This window comes from Sinocyclocheilus rhinocerous, unplaced genomic scaffold (genome assembly GCF_001515625.1).
Source record: "Sinocyclocheilus rhinocerous isolate Xijiao unplaced genomic scaffold, SAMN03320098_v1.1 scaffold1366, whole genome shotgun sequence".
NCBI classification, from domain to species: domain Eukaryota; kingdom Metazoa; phylum Chordata; class Actinopteri; order Cypriniformes; family Cyprinidae; genus Sinocyclocheilus; species Sinocyclocheilus rhinocerous.
Genome location: NW_015630355.1, coordinates 50928 through 67773, shown reverse-complemented (window position 1 = coordinate 67773; position 16846 = coordinate 50928). Strand labels below are relative to the sequence as shown.

Sequence of the window (16846 nt, the reverse complement as noted above, 5' to 3'; positions counted from 1 at the left end):
TTTTCAAAAAGTGATATTCTTCAAACTCAAAGTGTCCATTAAGAAGTCGCGACTACATTCGTCAGGGAACTGAGAATTAAAAACGGGGACCGGCCGCCTTGTAAACCGTAAATCGCATAATCCATCACCGTCCTGACAGAAGATCACTTCTCACAAGTATCTGTGAAAGCCTGTCTGTTTTCTTTTCAAACTCCATCCAGGTTTTGATCTCTTCTGCAGCGAAGGCGCCTCTGACACTCTCCCGCGAAAGTCTTGTTTTTGTGAATTGTGGGGACATTCCATAGGCGTAATGGTTTTTATACTGTTCAAACCGTATTTTCTATTGCCCTACACCAACCCTACCCCTAAACCTACCCCTCACAGGATACTGCTGGCAATTTTTAGATTTTCAAAAAAAAACAAACTAATTTTGAATGATTTATAAGCGTTTTGAAATATGGGGACACTCAAAATGTCCTCATAAATCACCTTCTCGTTGTAATACCTATGCCATACCCATGTCATTATACAAATTTGTGTCCTCATAAATCACAAAAACGCGCGCGCGCGCGCGCACACACACACACAAGCATGCCTATAAACCTTATGGGCAGTCAAATGCTCACTACTTTACCTCACTTTCTTAAAGTTGAGCTGTCAGAGTCTGGGAGTAGTATTTCAGCACCATGTGCAAGAAGTTCTCATTGGACATCCATGTGTCAGTGAAATGGAAAATAGTTCTGAAGGGCTACAGCTTGTTTGTTGAATAAAGGCTAGAATAGCTCGTTGGAGTATTAATGAATACTGAGTAAACAGACATGTTTAGAGCTGCTTATACAGAACAGCACCCCGTGTAAACAAGTGAGTTTAGTGGAGACTTGACTCCTTAAGAGCCCGGGCCTGGAAGTCAGTGTTAATACTGAGACGCTAACGCAAACTGAGGCAGAACTGCTATTAATACAAATACCCATTTTCTAGGTTTCAATGATATGGAAGAAACAGCAGAAAGTTAGTGGCCCTTAAGTTATAATGCCCTTTTAAAGAATGTCCCCTTTCCCTTAGTCTGATAAATAAATAAATAATGCCTTTCATTGTGTTTCACAAAACTAAAAAACATTTTTTTACACAATACCATGATAATAGATATATTATTATAATACTTTGTTGAATATGGTAGTCATTCAATATAATGGTATTGTAAAAGTACCATCTTAATACTAGCTGGTATCATCACTGTACCATGGATCTGCAACAGTACCCATAGTTTTTTTTTTTATGTATCTGCTGAGTATATACTGACATCCCATATTTTATATACCTAGTCTTTGGAATCTTCCTTTGAGATGGGAAAGGTAACCCAAACATGTGATTCGAAGAGTTGAAGTTAATTAAACCCAATGCCAATTCGTCTCGTCACATAAATTCGTTAAAGTCCATTTGCTAACTCAGTTTCTTTTGATTGTCTTTGACCTGTGTAGACAGCAAAGCCATTGTGGATGGGAACCTGAAGCTGATTCTGGGACTCATCTGGACACTCATTCTCCATTACTCCATCTCCATGCCCATGTGGGAAGATGAGGACGATGAAGACGTTAAGAAACTCACTCCCAAACAAAGGCTGCTGGGCTGGATTCAGAACAAGGTACCGGAGCTGCCTATTAACAACTTTCACAAGGACTGGAGGGATGGCAAGGCCCTCGGTGCCCTCGTGGACAACTGTGCCCCTGGTAAGTTCACATTCTGACATAATCAAGCTTGTATGCTTTGACTTTGGGCAGTTGTGGTTGGGTGAGGAAATGTAACAATTTTTCAAAATTGTAGCGAGATTTTGGTTCTCACTACTTGGTTACCTGGGTAGTTTAGATTCAGTATTTTGAACATTTAATTGTTCACTTGTTTCAAAAGGGCAAAAAAACAAACAAACAAGATAATACATTTTAATATAATTTATAGTGTCAGTGCCAATATAAAATGAGTAAAGTATATAAATTGTGTAATAAATTCAATATGTAGTAAATGAGTATATACAGTCTTAATAAAAGTCTGAATAGTGTGACAGTTTATATGTATATCCTCCTTTTTCACTTTCCTTTTTGAGAGCTTAATCCATTTTTGTCATCATCAAGAAAACTCATAATATGGCAATAACACAAATATATAAAAAAGAAAAGCCTTTATTTAAAATATGGATACATTGTACAATACAACAGAGAATGAGAGCTTCATATATTTACTGCATCTAAATCATGACCTTTTTCCTGAGCAACACTTAGGCTGACTGAGGAGAGGGGTAATGAACTAAAGTATTTACTTCGGTGTAGCTGATATGAAACAGTCCCTGTGAGACAGTCATGACCATACAGGGTGCTGCTGGCTTTTGACAAATCACAGCATAACCGTTATCATTATATATTTAGGTTACATTATAAGTCTCTTTAGACATTTTGTATAAACAGTAACAGTTTATGGGAGGCCTGATGTCATAATTGATTTCACTTTTATATTTATATTTTGTGGCCTAAAGTTTAAAGAAGGACTTAAATGATGCACTCATATAATTTGAACTCTTTCTGTAGGTCTGTGCCCTGACTGGCAAACATGGGACCCCAACAAGCCTGTTGCAAATGCTCGTGAGGCCATGCAGCAGGCCGATGACTGGCTCGGTGTGCCTCAGGTGAACATCCACGCAACATAAGCACCACATGTTCAGTTGTAAACTCTACCTCAGTCACAAGGAAGGTAGTGTCTGGGCATGGGTTTGTGTAAAATGTTAGTGGTTTTAGCAGTTTGACACACAGTGGTATCTGCTCCATTATCCTCATGGGGTAAGTGTGAGATGCCACGCATGGTGTAGGGTATGTGTCATACATTCTTGGGGCCGAATTCCCTGCTGACTGTTGAGGGGATGTGGGAGGGGTCTGGCTCCTGGTAGATCCTGTCCTTGACTTGTTGAAGGCTGCTCTCAAACCTCAGCACTTTGTGGATAAATATAGTATCTGAAGAGATTGCCACTACCTTGTGATTTTAGACCAAACGTGGCGGTGAAAAGAAAATGCTGCAAGCGTGGCGCTTTTTTCTGCAATGTTTATCTCATCATAAACAGGCCTTACAACTACTTCACTAGTTACTTCTCCGATGGAAATTTAGTCTAGTGGTTTTCTGAGCACATACACATCTTGAAAGCACTGATTACTGAATAAGGACCACTATACATGCAACATCTAATGAATTGTTGATCTATAGGTGATAGCTCCAGAGGAAATCGTGGATCCAGATGTGGATGAGCATTCAGTGATGACATACCTCTCTCAGTTTCCCAAAGCTAAACTAAAGCCTGGAGCCCCTTTCAAGCCAAAGCAGCTGTACCCCAAAAAGGCCAAGGCCTATGGACCAGGTGAGCAAACTTACAGGCTCATAAACCAAGTGCAGTTGTCTTCACAAAAATTGCTCTGTCAGCACAAGCTCATAGAGCATTTTTTGAGCTGCATATACAAATTAAGTCGATTTAATTTTAAAATAAGATCTATTTATGCTTTATTTGCATACAGTCAAGCATAGAATATGTACATCCTGAGTATTGCTTGTGTATCACAGTTTTTAAAAAAATTTTTTTTTTCATGAAAACAGGTGTTGAGCCTCAGGGGAACATGGTTTTGAAGCCAGCGTTCTTTACTGTGGAAACACTGGAGGCAGGACTTGGAGAAGTGATTGTGTATGTAGAGGACCCAGAGGGTCACACTGAGGAGGTGAGAGATGACAGATGTTTTTCTGTAACGTTCTGTAATTGTTGCAATGGGAAACAAGCTATTAATGACATTTTTAACTACAATCTGTCTTTTAATTTTGTTAGGCTAAAGTTGTCCCCAACAATGACAAGAAAAGAACATTCTCTGTCACCTATGTGCCCAAAGTTGAGGGACCCCACAAGGTACGCATTAGTACAAGAATGGTTGACGGTACAGTGTCCAATTGAGGATAATCCGGTTTGCTTCCAGTGGCATGGTTGTTTATTTATTCTTATGCATCACAGGTGAAAGTACTCTTCGCTGGTCAGGACATTGATAAGAGCCCCTTCATGGTGAACGTGGCAAAGGCTCTGGGTGATCCCAAAAAAGTTCAGGCTCGAGGTCCAGGTCTGGAGCCTGTGGGCAATGTGGCCCATAAGCCTACTTATTTTGACATCTACACTGCAGGTGAGCAGAACGCACAGATTTGTTTTGGAAGAGGCTTTTCTATGTGAAGGTACCCTCAAGGTCCTGTCTCACCATTTTCAGGTGCTGGGGCTGGAGATGTTAGTGTGGTCATCGTTGACCCTCAGAATAAAAACAACACTGTGGAAGTTCTTCTGGAAAACAAGGGTGATAACATCTTCCGTTGCACCTACAAACCTGTACAAGAAGGGCCGCACACCATCCATGTGAGCTTTGCTGGGCAGCCAATACCCAACAGCCCCTTTAAAGTGCACGTCTCCGAGGGTAAGCATCTGATAAATTTCTTTTTTTTACTTATATATCTTGCATATCTTTCTTCAAATGTGTCTGTCATATTGGAAAAGTACATGGGAAGCAAACAAAGAACAGTCAAAGAATCTCCACACACCCCCAAAAACAATTGTTTATTTTGTAGCACACCCTAAACCTTATGCTGGGGCTCCAAAGCAGATCCCTCATAAAAAGAAAGGTGCGCTGCTGCTCGACTTTGGTCCACGTCTCTTTGTTTATACCACCGTGGGCAACAGTATCTAAGCTTAGCTTCTTGCTTGTTCGCGGCAGCTTGATTCCTGCCGTGCATCACTTTGAAGCATGGTAGGAAAGTGGCAAAAGTTAGTGAGTGTGTTTGTATTGAAGGATAACAGAGCGGCAGGACTGACTACATGAACATGAACACTTCACTAAATTCTGAAGTTGCTGTTATAGCTGTGCTAAGAGGCACAGGATATTTGCATGAGTGTCATGTAAAAAAAGCAGCTTTTTAATATATTTTTATACATCTTGTTGTAATAGAGCAAAGTAATTTGGGCTTGGGTGTAACGTTGTCAGTTTGGGTGTTTAAAATTACCGTTCCAGTAATCAATGACCAATAATCTAGCATTGTAATGCTGGTATTGTATTTATGGATATTTTATGGATGTCCTGTGTACTCCATTTATCCATTTCCATTTATCATAAATGACTTGCTCTTTATGAGGATCGATGACAACAAAACAAAGTAGCATTGAAGTTGTCCAGTTCGTCATTAAAGCAACTCATCAGAAGCGCAGCACCTTGCTTGATCTTACTAACAGACCTTCAGTCCGTGCATTTGAAAACGTTTTGGACATTTCATGATCTGTTTAACTTGTTTCTTTTTCCCCATCAGCCTGCAACACAAATGTCTGCCGTGCCACTGGCCGGGGACTGCAGCCTAAGGGCGTTCGGGTAAAGGAGGTGGCAGATTTCAATGTTTTTACCAAAGGAGCAGGAACTGGAGAGCTGAAGGTCACTGTGAAAGGGCCAGGTGAGTCATTTTTAAATTTGCTGTTTTTCAATGTTGTAATTTTTAGTCTGTTTGCTCATTATTTAATATGCCTGTGTTTAGGAAATGCTGACGACTGAATGTGTATGTTTTCAGGAGGTGTAGAGGTGCCTGTGAAAGTACGTGATGTCGGTGATGGCGTTTTCAAGTGTGATTATTGTCCTGTTAAGCCTGGAAAATACACTGTGAACATCACATGGGGAGGTCAACCTATTCCACGCGGGTGAGAGCTAATAGTACAACCTAGTTAACCATTGCGATACAAATATACATACCTTTCTTTATGTCAAAGTTAGTCCAGTCTCAGCACTGTTTAAAATGGTTTTATTTTAGCCCATTTGAAGTGGAGGTCAGCAAGGAAGCTGGACCACAGAAGGTGCGGGCTTGGGGTCCTGGCTTAAAGACAGGAATGGTTGGCAAGTCAGCTGACTTTGTTGTTGAGGCTATTGGCACAGAAGTAGGAAGTCTAGGTTGGTAATTCTAGATGAGGAAGTAATAATTAAGATTTTCTTTTATGCATACAACAACTTTCTTATGTGCCAACTCTGTTTTTAAAGGGTTTTCTATTGAGGGCCCCTCTCAAGCAAAGATAGAGTGTGAGGATAAAGGTGACGGTTCCTGTGCTGTGCGTTACTGGCCCACTGAACCCGGAGATTATGCGGTTCATGTCGTCTGTGATGATGAAGATATCAAGGACAGCCCCTTCATGGCCCATATACTTCCAGCAGCTAATGATGTCTTCCCTGAGAAGGTGATTAACATATGGAAATAATAATCAAAGACAGTCATCTCTTATTTTCTTAACTTTTGCTGTCAGTGTCAGTGTTATTGATCTGAAGGATCTCGTGTGCAGGTCAAAGTATTTGGGCCAGGCCTGGAGCCCACTGGAGTTATTGTCAACAAATCAACACAATTCACTGTTGACGCTCGACAAGCTGGCAAAGGCAGTCTGAAGATCTATGCTCAGGTGTGTCCATGTGTAATATTCTCAATGTTTTCCTTTGGCAATGATGGCAGACTAATGACCTCAATCCTGTAAGTAGAATCAGAGGGTAACATAGGACAAAGACTCTAAACGTGTATACTATTCAAACCAACTTATGTGCAAATATGAATTATTTTGTTACTGCAAACTGGCTAAATGGTGACCTGCTGGGCTTTTCTTCTAGGACACTGAAGGCTGTGTGATTGACATTCAGATTACTGATAAGGGAGATGGCACTTTTGTTTGTACGTATGTTCCTACCAAACCATTGAAGCACACCATCATAATTACCTGGGGGGAGGTCAATGTACCCAAGAGTCCCTTTAGAGTGAGTATTCCCAGTGTAGTATTTTGTATGCTGTGATGGAACAACATCATTAGATGAATCATTGTTTCAGATTTAACCTTGTTTGCACATAATTGTTGACATCACTTAAAGGTTCTTGTTGGTGAAGGCTGTCACCCCGACAAAGTTAAGGTCTTTGGGCCTGGAGTTGAGAAAACTGGCCTAAAGGCGAATGAGCCCACCTACTTCACTGTTGACTGCAGTGAAGCTGGCCAAGGTTTGCAAAACAATTTTTTCTCTTTATATGACACAGTAAAAGAGTGTTAGTGTTGCTAACCATTCTGACTATATTGTAGGTGATATCAGCATTGGGATCAAATGTGCCCCAGGTGTGGTGGGTCCAGCAGAGGCAGATATTGATTTTGACATAATTAAAAATGATAATGACACCTTCACTGTCAAGTACACGCCCCCTGGCGCTGGCCGTTACACCATCATGGTGCTCTTTGCAGATCAGGTAAAGCAGCCTTCTTGCTTCTTGCCAAAACCCAGTTGTACACAATGCTAAGTGAACATCTCATACTCTTCTCTGCTTAACGCAGGAAATCCCCAATAGCCCATTCAAAGTCAAGGTGGATCCTTCTCACGATGCTGGTAAGGTCAGAGCTGAAGGTCCTGGACTGAACAAGACAGGTGGGTGTAAGCCACAACATTAACACCTTAAGCCCCAGAGAAAATAATTTTAATTGACACAGCTCTGTTTTACAGGCGTTCAAGTTGATATTCCAACCCATTTCACCATCTTCACGAAAGGAGCAGGAAAGGCTAAACCAGAGGTGCAGTTCAAAACTGCTGCCAAAGGAAATGCTATTAAAGATTTTGAGATCATTGATAATCATGACTACTCCTACACTGTAAAGTACACTGCCCTACATCAGGTCAGGAGTCATTACCATCTACTCCATTTTGCTTTTACTTTGAACATGAATATTGAACATGAAAATGAATACGTCTCACCAAATGCCTAATCTTCTGCGAATTAGGGTGAGATGGCTATCATGGTCACACATGGTGGAGATCCCATTCCTAAAAGCCCTTTCAAAATCACAGTCGCCCCTCCACTCGATCTTGGAAAAGTCAAAGTTCAAGGCCTTAATGAAAGTGAGCACTATAACTCAACGTTTAAACTACTTTACAACCTGGTCTATCAACTATAAATGCATTCTGCTTTAATGCTTACTAAACTTCTGTATGTGTTGCAGAAGTGGAAGTTGGAAAGGACCAGGAGTTTATTGTTAGCACGAAAGGGGCAGGTGGAGAGGGAAAGGTAAATGTGAGCATAACCTCACCTTCTGGTAGACCAATACCTTGTAAGTTGGAATCAGACAAGACCACAGAGGCCACCAGTGTGAAATACATCCCACCTGAGGAAGGCCATTACAAGGTGGACATCAGCTATGATGGGAACCCTGTTGCAGGAAGTCCCTTTGCTGTAGAGGGACTCATGCCTGCCAATCCCTCCAAGGTAAGATGGCTTTTTGGGAATAATAGGTTTCTTGACAATATTGTATAAGTTTTATCATTTCATATTACTGGATTTCCCACTAGGTTCGTGCCTATGGACCAGGACTTAAGGGTGGTATTGTGGGTCAGCCTGCACGGTTTACTATAGACACAAAGGGGGCAGGTGCTGGTGGTCTGGGTCTAACACTGGAAGGCCCCTGTGAGGCTAAGATTGAGTGCCAAGACCATGGGGATGGAACCTGCTCTGTTGTCTACCTGCCAACAGAGGCTGGTGACTACAACATCAATGTCCTATTTGGTGAAGCTCATATCCCTGGCTCTCCTTTTAAAGCTGTTGTCAAGCCAGCTCTGGATGCTGGCAAAGTTATAGTGAGTGGACCCGGAGTGGAGCGGGCTAAAGCTGGTGAGGTGGCCACTTTCACAGTGGACTGCAGTAGAGCTGGAGAGGCTGAACTCACCATTGAGATTGTGTCGGATTCAGGGGCTCAAGCTGAAGTTTGCATTCAAAATAACAATGATGGAACATTCTCTGTCACCTACACCCCTCTCTTTCATGGCGTACACACCATCACCATTAAATATGGAGGTCAGCAGGTGCCCAAGAGCCCCATACGTGTTCAGGTGGAGCCATCTGTGGACACAAGTGGGATTAAAGTGTACGGACCAGGAGTCGAGCCCAGAGGTAGTATTTGAAAACTTTAAGCACAACTTTCTGTGATTACCTTTCCAACCACAACTTAGTTATACCATATTTTCCCGTTTTTCTGTCACTCAAGGGGTCCTTAAGGAGGTGACAACACACTTCATTGTGGATGCCCGAGCCCAGACTAAGACCAAGGGAGGAAATCATGTTAAGATTCGCATCATCAATCCATCAGGCGCAAACACAGATGCATATATCACTGATAAGGGTGACGGCACATACAGAGTGGAATACACTGCTTTTGAGGATGGTAAGTCATGTAAACACAAAACAAATGAGTTTAAGGGGAAAACAAATATGTTGAAAGTGAGGGTTTTTGAAGGTTTGAATTATTTTTTATATAAATACAAGTGAACGCAAGTTTTAAGATTTCGCCTTAGATATGTAGTAGATGGTGGAGGAAAGAGATACATGTATAGATCTTGAATTGGGTATACAAATACAGTCCATGGCATGTTTTCAGAAGCTTTCAGAGCTTAGGGAACTGAATGAGAACATATGACAGATGCAGGGGGAGTTTATAAATAGGAAATGCATTGTAAAAAGAGATCATTAAATAGTTGTGTGCCTGACTAGGGCCCTCTGCACAGAAATACAGCTTGTATTAATACCAGCGACAGCTGCAGTTGACAGTTAACACAGAGCAGATAGCAAAAGCTATATGCTATCAAACTCTGAATGTTCTACTTTCATAGATGCAATTATAAACTAAAAATATTACAACTATCTAAACATGTGTAAGACAGCTATAGCCTATGAAGTAGGATTGGCATGAACCATAATGCCTCAAATTAAAGCAATTCTTTGATTTGTGTAGGTTTGCACCTGATCGAGGTCTTTTATGAGGATGTTGCTGTTCCTAAGAGCCCCTTTAAGGTGTCAGTTGTGGAAGGTTGTGACCCAACACGTGTTCGAGCTTATGGCCCGGGCCTGGAAGGTGGGCTAGTTAACAAACCCAACTGCTTCACAGTGGAGACAAGGTATGGAGTCTGTACTGTATGTATATATAATCATTGGTGCCTGAAGGGAAACTCATATTTGCTTTAAAGCTGGATTAGATTTGGAGTTATTTATGTCTCATCATACATCCATGCTTATGATTTTAAGGGGTGCTGGGATGGGTGGTTTGGGCTTGACCATTGAAGGAGCATCAGAAGCCAAAATGCTCTGTAAGGACAACAAAGACGGTAGTTGCAGTGTTGAATACATGCCTTTCACTGCTGGAGACTATGATATTAATATCACTTATGGAGGCCAGCCTATCCCAGGTACCAAATACCTATAAATATAGTATATAACTACCTATACAATGTTACTCTATTATCTATACATAACCTTTTTTCTTTCAACTGTATAGTTCTATAGCTGCTTTTTTTGTATTTTATTAGAGCTGTGCTCTTCTTCTGCTGTTCTCAGGCAGTCCATTCCGGGTGCAGGTTAAGGATGTGGTGGATGTCAGTAAGGTGAAGTGCTCAGGTCCTGGACTCGCTAACAGAGTTACCGCACATGCTCCACAAACCTTCACTGTGGACAGCAGCAAAGCAGGAGTGGCTCCTCTAGAGGTGCAGTTGTATGGACCAAAAGGTACATAACATAAACCCCTCCAGTACACTATGAAGATTCTCTGAGCCTAACACACTAAATAACTTGTTACATTTCACTGGAAATGAACATTAGAAAGCTCCACACTTGCCTCTGACCAGTGATCTTTTCCTTCGAAATCTTGTTCATTGAACATGTTCGTCTAACAGGAACTCTGGAGCCTGTAGTTGTTAAAAACAACCGTGATGGAACACATACTGTCAACTACACCCCTGCACAGGAGGGGCCACACACTGTGTCCGTCAAATACGCCAACCAAGAGGTACCTAACAGGTAAGATCATCTGTATTTAACTGTCACCTCATGACAGTAACGAAAACAATCATTTCATAACTCTTTCATTTTGTGGTTGTAAACAGTCCATTCAAAGTCAATTCAGCCCCCGCACATGATGCCAGTAAGGTGCGTGCTAGCGGGCCCGGTCTGGACACTAAAGGAGTGGCTGCCAGTCTACCAGTGGAGTTTACCATTGATGCTCGTGATGCAGGAAAAGGCCTTCTGACAGTTCAAATCCTTGTAAGGCTCTCTTCTTATATGGAAAACCTCAAAACAAGACATATATTACCAAAGCGCATTTAAACATTGTGTTGCATTTAGGATCCAGAGGGAAAGCCGAAAAAAGCCAGCATTCAAGACAACAGAGATGGAACCTACACTGTCTCTTATGTGCCTGACATGTCTGGCCGCTACACCATAACCATTAAGTACGGTGGAGATAACATCCCATATTCACCTTACAATGTCCAACAGGTCCTGGACTCGCTAACAGAGTTACCGCACATGCTCCACAAACCTTCACTGTGGACAGCAGCAAAGCAGGAGTGGCTCCTCTAGAGGTGCAGTTGTATGGACCAAAAGGTACATAACATAAACCCCTCCAGTACACTATGAAGATTCTCTGAGCCTAACACACTAAATAACTTGTTACATTTCACTGGAAATGAACATTAGAAAGCTCCACACTTGCCTCTGACCAGTGATCTTTTCCTTCGAAATCTTGTTCATTGAACATGTTCGTCTAACAGGAACTCTGGAGCCTGTAGTTGTTAAAAACAACCGTGATGGAACACATACTGTCAACTACACCCCTGCACAGGAGGGGCCACACACTGTGTCCGTCAAATACGCCAACCAAGAGGTACCTAACAGGTAAGATCATCTGTATTTAACTGTCACCTCATGACAGTAACGAAAACAATCATTTCATAACTCTTTCATTTTGTGGTTGTAAACAGTCCATTCAAAGTCAATTCAGCCCCCGCACATGATGCCAGTAAGGTGCGTGCTAGCGGGCCCGGTCTGGACACTAAAGGAGTGGCTGCCAGTCTACCAGTGGAGTTTACCATTGATGCTCGTGATGCAGGAAAAGGCCTTCTGACAGTTCAAATCCTTGTAAGGCTCTCTTCTTATATGGAAAACCTCAAAACAAGACATATATTACCAAAGCGCATTTAAACATTGTGTTGCATTTAGGATCCAGAGGGAAAGCCGAAAAAAGCCAGCATTCAAGACAACAGAGATGGAACCTACACTGTCTCTTATGTGCCTGACATGTCTGGCCGCTACACCATAACCATTAAGTACGGTGGAGATAACATCCCATACTCACCTTACAATGTCCAAGCCTTTCCCACTGGTGATGCCAGCAAGTGCCTGCTCACAGGTATTGCTTCCAGTTTGGTGCTTTCAAAGATTTGAGATTTATTTTCCCAACTCTGGTTTTACTAAATTTTGTTTGCTTGCTTTTTATTTTCAGTGTCTATTGGAGGACATGGTGTTGGTAAGGAATCAGGCAATTCATTTGTGGAATATTTTATAATTACATTTTCTACATTATAAATATTCTACCATTACACCAAGCAATACGTTTCAAGGGTTGAATTCTTTGGTTTGAACAATGTTGTTATTTGAGCAGAAAGCCTTGGGCCCAATATTAAGTTGTCAGAAGAGACGGTCATCACTGTGGATGCCAAAGCTGCAGGAAAAGGGAAGGTGACATGTACGGTTCTGACCCCTAATGGCATGGAGCTGGATATGGATGTTACAGAAAATCCTGATGGGACCTTCGACATATATTATACTGCACCCGAGCCGGGAAAATATGTCATCACAATCCGCTTTGGGGGGCAACACATTCCTAAAAGCCCTTTTCAAGTCATGGTGAGTGATATTACTGAACAGGTGTGTCGGACTGTGTATCACTGCCATGATGACGCCATGATAGATAGAGCTACTGATACTGATACCAGGGACATTACAACAGAGCGGGATTTGAATGAGATGCTTAAAATATTCAATGTTGAAGTGGCAGGAAGATAACGGCACACTGTCTGAAACATTGTGGGTTGTTGTATATCGTTTGTTGATTTTTTTTTAATGTTATCTCAGGCTACAGATCAGCCTGTTGTTCCGAGAGACGACACAAAGCCCATGTTTCAACCCCTGAACTTAGTTATCCCCTTCACTGTCCAGCAAGGAGAACTCAGCGGTAACATCTCTAATCATATTCATTTAGAGCAGAATTGTTAGTCGTATATACTGTTTTCTGAAGTATACCACGTTTGTTTTGTTTGCAGGGGAGGTGCGTATGCCCTCTGGTAAGAAGTCTCGTCCTTTCATCAGGGACAACAAAGATGGAACAGTCACGGTGCAGTTTCAGCCTACAGAGAGAGGCCTGCATGAAATGGATATAAAGTATGATGGCAACCACATCCCAGGTTGGACTCCATTTTGGCATTATGTGTGAAGTGGCCCAAAAAGCATTTGGACACTCAAGCTATAGTTACTATGTATAACTTGTATGTGATAATGTTAAACTAATTGGCATCTGCAATCACAGAACGCTAATAGAGAGTTTCACTTTTCTGCTATTTTTTTATTCATTCGGATAATCTAACACTTTTTATGTGTCTTAAGTGTTCAAATACGCATTGAGACCACTGTAATTTTCATTTAAGATCCATGGAATGATACACTGCACCAAGCTTGTTACAGAATCATGACTTGAATGTAATTATGTTCACAGGAAGTCCTTTGCAGTTCTATGTAGATGTAATGAACAGTGGAATGGTCACAGCCTATGGACCTGGTCTGTGCCATGGGACAGTCAATAAACCAGCCACTTTTACTGTTGTTACCAAGAATGCTGGACAAGGTACATAAATTTATTGTTTTGCAACAAAGTATATTTTTAGAAAAAGTGTGCTAAATAATAGTCAATTTTGTTTGCCCTTCACAGGTGGTTTGTCCCTTGCTGTAGAGGGTCCATCTAAAGCAGAAATCAGTTGTAAGGACAATAAAGATGGCACATGCACTGTGTCCTACTTGCCCACTTCACCTGGTGATTACAACATTATTGTCAAGTTTGATAACAGACATATTCCTGGCAGCCCCTTCACAGCAAAGATCACTGGTATGGCAAGCAATAAGTCATTTGTGTTTTTAAAAACTTAACCTGGCAAAAGTAGCTAAATTCTCGCCCATCCAAACTGTTAATATGTCATGTCCATGTAGGCGACGATTCACTCCGAAGGTCTCAGATGAACGTTGGCACGGCAGCAGATGTCTCACTGAAGATCACAGAAACTGACCTGAGCTATCTGACAGCTAGCATTAAATCTCAATCAGGAAAGGAGGAACCGTGCCTGCTGAAGAGACTGCCCAACCGGCACATTGGTAAGCACGTAAAAGGCCATAAAATGCTTTCTGCATATGCTAGATTGGCAATGATTCATCTCTGCTCTCCTTGCCTCACTAGGTCTCTCGTTCACCCCAAAGGAAGTGGGGGAGCATGAGGTCAGTGTGAGGAAGAGTGGGACACATGTGAACAACAGCCCTTTTAAGATTATGGTAGGGCCATCTGAAATCGGGGAGGCCAGCAGGGTCAAGGTCTTTGGTAAAGGTCTCGTTGAAGCACATACCTTTGAAGTGGCCGAGTTCTTTGTGGACACTAGAAATGCTGGTATGTTCTTTTAGTTCTTTTGCTCTGTGGATGTTTTCGAATTAAAATCTGATGTAATACCCCTAATTAAAATGGTTTTCACACTGTCTTGGTTTCAAAGGATATGGAGGACTTGGATTGTCAATTGAGGGTCCAAGTAAAGTGGATATCAATTGTGAGGATATGGAAGATGGAACATGTAAAGTGACATATTGCCCCACTGAACCAGGCAACTACATCATCAACATCAAGTTTACAGACAAACACATACCAGGTTACTTTTCAGTGTTTCTTTACAACGATATACTCATGTAGACTGCCTGTCAACAATGGTAGAGATTTATAACATTTTGTTTTCACATCCCACTCCGTAGGAAGCCCTTTTACAGTGAAGGTAACAGGAGCAGGAAGGATGAAGCAGAGCATAACAAGAAAAAGGCAAGCTGCCTCTGTTGCCTCAGTAGGCAGTGCGTGTGACCTAAACCTCAAAATCCCAGGTAAAAAACAAATATTAGTATATACGATTTTTAAATGGGTTTAAATGGAATACAATAGTTTTTGAACAACTAAAGTTTCTTAAAAAACGGGAAATTCCTTTCTACACAGGAAACTGGTTTCAGATGCTGTCAGCACAGGAGCGCTTAACTCGTACCTTCACACGCAGTAGCCACTCTTACACACGTACAGAACGCACAGAAATCAGCAAGACCCACGGAGGTGAGACTAAGCGGGAGGTACACGTAGAAGAGAGTACACAGCTTGGCGGTGACCCTTTCAGAGATGTTTTTGAGTCCTTCCTGGGAAGAGAACGACTGGGTAGCTTTGGTGCAGTAAGGCAAGAGGGTAAGGATAAATCATTATTAAGCTCCCTTCCTCCCCAAAACACCCCCAGCTTTAGTTTTATTGGTTATCTTCATTGGTTTTCCCATTTCCAGCTGACACAGGGATTCAGGGAATGACAGCCCAGGTGACCAGCCCTGGTGGAAATGTAGTAGATACAGAGATTGTTGATAGCGGGAACAGTACCTACAGAGTCCGCTTCGTACCTGCTGAAATGGGTTCTCACACGGTCAACGTCAAATACAGGGGTGAGCATGTCCCTGGAAGCCCCTTTCAGTTCACAGTTGGGCCCCTTGGGGAGGGAGGCTCTCACAAGGTCCGGGCTGGAGGCACAGGCCTAGAGAGAGCTGTCGCAAAAGTTCCTGGTATGTTTCAAACTAATTTGGTTTTCTTCTCATTTTTGTAATGATTAATATTGTCATGGATTGTTCTCTCATTTTCTGCATCCCTCTTTTCATTACTCTCTGATAGCTGAATTCAGCATTTGGACAAGAGAGGCTGGAGCAGGCGGTCTGTCTATTGCTATAGAGGGTCCAAGTAAGGCTGAAATCTCCTTTGAAGACCGAAAAGATGGGTCCTGTGGTGTTATTTACATTGTGCAGGAGCCAGGTGAGGTTTACAACAGAACTTGCTATGGTCAGAGTTAAGGCTTGTGCACACTGGGACAAATATCGCGCGCGATTATCGCCGACGTTTAACGCCTCGTGACTCGAAGAGGAAGTAAGTAGACGAAGAAGAAGCATCGAGGCAAGATGATTGTAGAGCTGCTGGTCTCATTGGTGTCTGAACACAAAAGGGCTTTATGACAAACACGACAGCGACTACAAAAATCTCGATAAGAGGGAGTTGTTATGGAGATGAATTGCAGATCAAATAGGATTTGATGGGTATTTTTCATCAAGCTCCATCTAATCTCAGGGAGTGAATTTGCATGTTCACTCGGCTCATCGCCAGTGAAAATCACTTAGGTATGAACCAAGCGGCAACCTCCCGCTCTCTCTCGTGATGCCAACAAGGAAGTGACTTAAACTGTAATTCATCAACTGGCCGCTAGAGGCTGGCTGCAAAAGGGAGTCAATCCCATAGACTCCCCATGTTAAAATGCCCAACTTTACAGCAGAAAAAAACATGTTTACAGCCTGGTTCAAAAAATGATTTTGGTTTATATAGCTAATTTTGCCCTTCAACTGTGAGGGGGGTGAATTTTTTTATAACTCATCCGTTTAAATTATATTAAGCCTTAAAGATCTGCATAATTAAGGGCGTGGCCACTTGAGTGACAAGTGGATTGCCGCTGCTGTCACCACCATCAAGCTAGGTGGGCGTGGTTTCAGCAGCCAGCTCCCGCCTCTTTGCCCATTTTCGATTATCCAGGAGTGACGCACGGTGACGCGTTGCCAAGATGGCGACGGCCCGCTCCGCCCACTTTGGGCTTCAAAAAGGCTCTTCGGAACTCTACGGCTGACGTCACGG

At 42.2% G+C, this 16846-nt stretch overlaps 1 protein-coding gene across 2 annotated transcripts in view; it reads left to right on the top strand.

Moving 5' to 3' along the window:
* LOC107740233 (filamin-C-like) overlaps positions 1-16846 on the top strand; it is a 21004-nt gene that overhangs the window by 957 nt on the left and 3201 nt on the right. Inside the window, exons 2-42 of one of the 2 annotated variants that reach the window (XM_016552584.1) lie at positions 1458-1706; positions 2556-2653; positions 3223-3373; positions 3607-3725; positions 3830-3907; positions 4010-4172; positions 4254-4454; positions 5338-5475; positions 5590-5716; positions 5827-5963; positions 6051-6244; positions 6347-6460; positions 6663-6806; positions 6918-7041; positions 7121-7281; positions 7367-7457; positions 7533-7702; positions 7808-7925; positions 8027-8289; positions 8373-8970; positions 9065-9241; positions 9809-9971; positions 10099-10259; positions 10408-10467; positions 11344-11451; positions 11619-11742; positions 11829-11985; positions 12067-12256; positions 12350-12373; positions 12509-12753; positions 12982-13081; positions 13170-13310; positions 13619-13747; positions 13832-14005; positions 14107-14268; positions 14351-14554; positions 14655-14807; positions 14908-15030; positions 15140-15376; positions 15469-15738; positions 15845-15982. In XM_016552584.1, coding sequence (XP_016408070.1) covers positions 1458-1706; positions 2556-2653; positions 3223-3373; positions 3607-3725; positions 3830-3907; positions 4010-4172; positions 4254-4454; positions 5338-5475; positions 5590-5716; positions 5827-5963; positions 6051-6244; positions 6347-6460; positions 6663-6806; positions 6918-7041; positions 7121-7281; positions 7367-7457; positions 7533-7702; positions 7808-7925; positions 8027-8289; positions 8373-8970; positions 9065-9241; positions 9809-9971; positions 10099-10259; positions 10408-10467; positions 11344-11451; positions 11619-11742; positions 11829-11985; positions 12067-12256; positions 12350-12373; positions 12509-12753; positions 12982-13081; positions 13170-13310; positions 13619-13747; positions 13832-14005; positions 14107-14268; positions 14351-14554; positions 14655-14807; positions 14908-15030; positions 15140-15376; positions 15469-15738; positions 15845-15982 — 6678 coding nt within the window. Of the gene's footprint in view, positions 1-1457; positions 1707-2555; positions 2654-3222; positions 3374-3606; positions 3726-3829; positions 3908-4009; positions 4173-4253; positions 4455-5337; positions 5476-5589; positions 5717-5826; positions 5964-6050; positions 6245-6346; positions 6461-6662; positions 6807-6917; positions 7042-7120; positions 7282-7366; positions 7458-7532; positions 7703-7807; positions 7926-8026; positions 8290-8372; positions 8971-9064; positions 9242-9808; positions 9972-10098; positions 10260-10407; positions 10576-10742; positions 10867-10952; positions 11110-11343; positions 11452-11618; positions 11743-11828; positions 11986-12066; positions 12257-12349; positions 12374-12508; positions 12754-12981; positions 13082-13169; positions 13311-13618; positions 13748-13831; positions 14006-14106; positions 14269-14350; positions 14555-14654; positions 14808-14907; positions 15031-15139; positions 15377-15468; positions 15739-15844; positions 15983-16846 lie in introns of both variants that reach the window. The other variant, XM_016552585.1, reaches the window with a different exon arrangement.